Source organism: Crocuta crocuta, unplaced genomic scaffold (assembly GCF_008692635.1).
Source record: "Crocuta crocuta isolate KB4526 unplaced genomic scaffold, BGI_CrCroc_1.0 scaffold241, whole genome shotgun sequence".
Taxonomy (NCBI): Eukaryota; Metazoa; Chordata; class Mammalia; order Carnivora; family Hyaenidae; genus Crocuta; species Crocuta crocuta.
This window is the reverse complement of record NW_027527807.1, coordinates 470,920-473,859: the sequence shown is the minus strand read 5'-3', so window position 1 is coordinate 473,859 and position 2,940 is coordinate 470,920. Positions and strand designations below refer to the sequence as shown.

Sequence of the window (2,940 nt, the reverse complement as noted above, 5' to 3'; positions counted from 1 at the left end):
TAAGTGATAACTTGATTTTTTAATGTTTAAACTTCCAGGGGCACCTGGGTGGCTCAGTCAGTTAGCATCCAACTTCAGCCCCGGCCATGATCTCACAGTCTGAGTTCAAACCCCGTATCGGGCTCTGTGCTGACAGCTCAGAGCCTGGAGCCTGCTTTGGATTCTGTGTCTGCCTCTCTCTCTGCTCCTCCCCCACTTGTGCTCGGTCTCTCGCTCTCAAAAATAAACATTTTAAAATAAAAGTGAAGTTCAAACTTCTACTTTATACAGTTAAGCGTCCAACTCTTGGTTGAGGCTCAGGTCACAATTTCNGGGCTCCTTGTCCTCCCTCCTCTCTTCAGATTCAAAGGTACTCAATGGAGACACCAGGTTTTCCTGAATACAGGCAGGTACATTTTGAGACGGACTGAACCGTTCTGTAAAGAACTATACATGTGGTGGGGGCACCTGGGTGGCTTAGTCGGTTAANAAGTGATTTAATAGAAGTAAAACTAGGGATAAATAAATATGTTTTCCTTCTTAAAGCAACAGCAGAGCTGACCTAAGCTCACCCATCTAGGCACTGCAATCTATTTTCCTAAAAGACCTCTCCGGCCGCAGGGATGGACGGACACAAGGTCTCGTCCAGCCCTGGAAAGGTCTTTGCAGATTCCTGGTCCCACACAGACCTGCACAATGAATGCTGAATCACCACCACTAAGGCAATTGAGTTCGTGACTATATTTCACTGTTTTTGTCTTCCTGGGCTTCGTGTGCTTTTGTTTTTCCTTGGAAAAATGCTTGTGGGTATTTACTTTTTTTGCCTCCTAAAGAGCTTTCGGCTGGGGCTCTAGAATAGTTCTCACAATGGGAATGAGTTAACATATTGTAATCTTTCTAAACTCATGAGAAACTACAGATGAGCAAGCATCCAAAATGAGCACTGACGGGCCAGAAGGCATCATAGTTCATAATTTCCAAATACTTTACACGTGAATGCCCCAAATTTAGGGACACCTCATAAAAATGAAGTTTAGTCATTCCTTATTTGATCCACAAATTTAATGCAATTCCTAGCAACATCCCGGCTAGTTCTTTATGCAGAAATTGACAAGCTGATCCTGAAATTAATATGGAAATGCAAGGGCCCCAGAATAGCCAAGACAATCTTGAAAAAGAACAAAGTTGAAAAATGCACACTCTCCGGTTTCAAATTTTAGTACACAGCTGCAGTAATCAAGACAGCAATACAGGTAGAATGATAGACGTGTGGATAGATTGGTGGAGTGAAACTGAGAGTCCAGAAATAGATACCTCCACTATGGTCAAGTCATTTTAAACCAGGGTACTCAGACATTTCAGTGGGAACGAATATTCTTTCATCAAACGATGCTAGGAACACCCAGATATATGCGCATGGAAAACAATGAACTTGGACCCAGAACTCACATCATGCACAAAAATCAACTCAAAACAGCTCAGTCGGTTAAGCTTCAAACTCTTGGTTTCAGCTCAGGTCATGATCTCACAGTTCATGAGATTGAGCCCCATGACAGGCTCTGCACTGATGGCCTGGAGCCTGCTTGAGATTCTCTCTCTCTCCCTATTTCTCTGTACTCCCCCTGCTTGTGCATGCTTGTGTGCTCTCTCTCTCTCTCTCCCTCCCTCTCTCTCTCTCTCTCTCTCTCTCGAAGTAAATAAATAAACATAAAAAAAACACCTAAAACACAGATGAAAACATAGATGCGATTTTGTGATCTTGGATTAGGCAAGGTCTTTTTATTTTAATGTTTATTTGTTTATTTTGAGAGAGAAAGAGAGAGAGATCAAAAGCACATGTGGTTGTGAGTGGAGAAGAGGCAGAGAGTGAGGGAGAGTGAGAATCCCAAGCAGGCTCCCCACTCAGCACGAACTCATGGGCTCAAACTCATGACTGCAAGATCGTGACCTGAGCCAAAATCAAGAGTCAGATTCTTAACCCACCCAGGCACCCCAGGCCAGCTTTCTTATATATGACGCCAAAAGCAGAGGATATAAGAGAAGAAAATAGGCTGAGAAGTACATTAAAAGGTGCTTAACAATTACCTCATCATCAGGGAAACGCAAACCAAAATGACAGTGAGCTATCGTCTCACACCAGTCAGGGCGGCCATTACCAAAAANACTATGGGGTGGGAATGCAAATCGGCGCAGCCGTTCTGAGAAACAGTACGGAAGTGCCTCAAAAAATCAGAAACAGGACTACTGTAAGATCCAGCAATTTCATTTCTGGGTATCTATCCAAAGAAAACAAAACGCTAACTCAAAAAAACATCTGCGCCCCCTTGTTCATTGTAAAATTATTCGCATTATACACACACACCGTGTTTTCTTCATCCGTTCATCTATGGACGAGCACTTTCATTGCTTGGCATGGTCAANTTTTTTATTTTTTTTTAACAGAGCAAATTTTAAAAGTTTTCATCATAATCAACAGATTTTATAAGCTATGCGTGGTGACAGAGGTCACCTAGAGCGAATGTGGCAATCATTTTGCAGTACATGCAAACATCTAAGGCTATGCAGACCTGAAACATTTGACATTAAAAAATAATAATAATAAAGAGGTGGCTCAGTCGGTTGAGGCTGAGGGTCTGACTTCGGCCCAGGTTGTGATCTCATGGTTTGTGGGTTCCAGCCCCAAATCGAGCTCGCTGTCGTCAGCAGAGAGCCCGCTTCGGCTCCTCTGCCCCCCTCTCTCTGCCCCTCCCCTGCTTGCACACTCTCTCTTAAAAATAAAAAAACATTAAAAAATGTTTTTAAAGAATTAAAAACAGAGACTCAGAACAAAGAAAAAGAGAAAAAAATAGGTAAATTGACTTGAACGTTAAAAATGTTTGTACTTTAAATGAAAGCATGAAGAAAATGAAAAGACAGCCTACAAAATAGGAGGCGATATTTACAAATCAAGTTTTCAGCAAG

The 2,940-nt window shown here is 42.2% G+C and overlaps 1 protein-coding gene across 1 annotated transcript in view; it reads right to left on the bottom strand.

The window, feature by feature from the left end:
- MCF2 (MCF.2 cell line derived transforming sequence) overlaps positions 1-2,940 on the bottom strand; it is a 101,986-nt gene that overhangs the window by 93,037 nt on the left and 6,009 nt on the right. Inside the window, exon 4 of the mRNA XM_077773891.1 lies at positions 2,065-2,177. Within this exon, the coding sequence (XP_077630017.1) occupies positions 2,065-2,177 (113 nt within the window). The remainder of the gene's footprint in view (positions 1-2,064; positions 2,178-2,940) is intronic.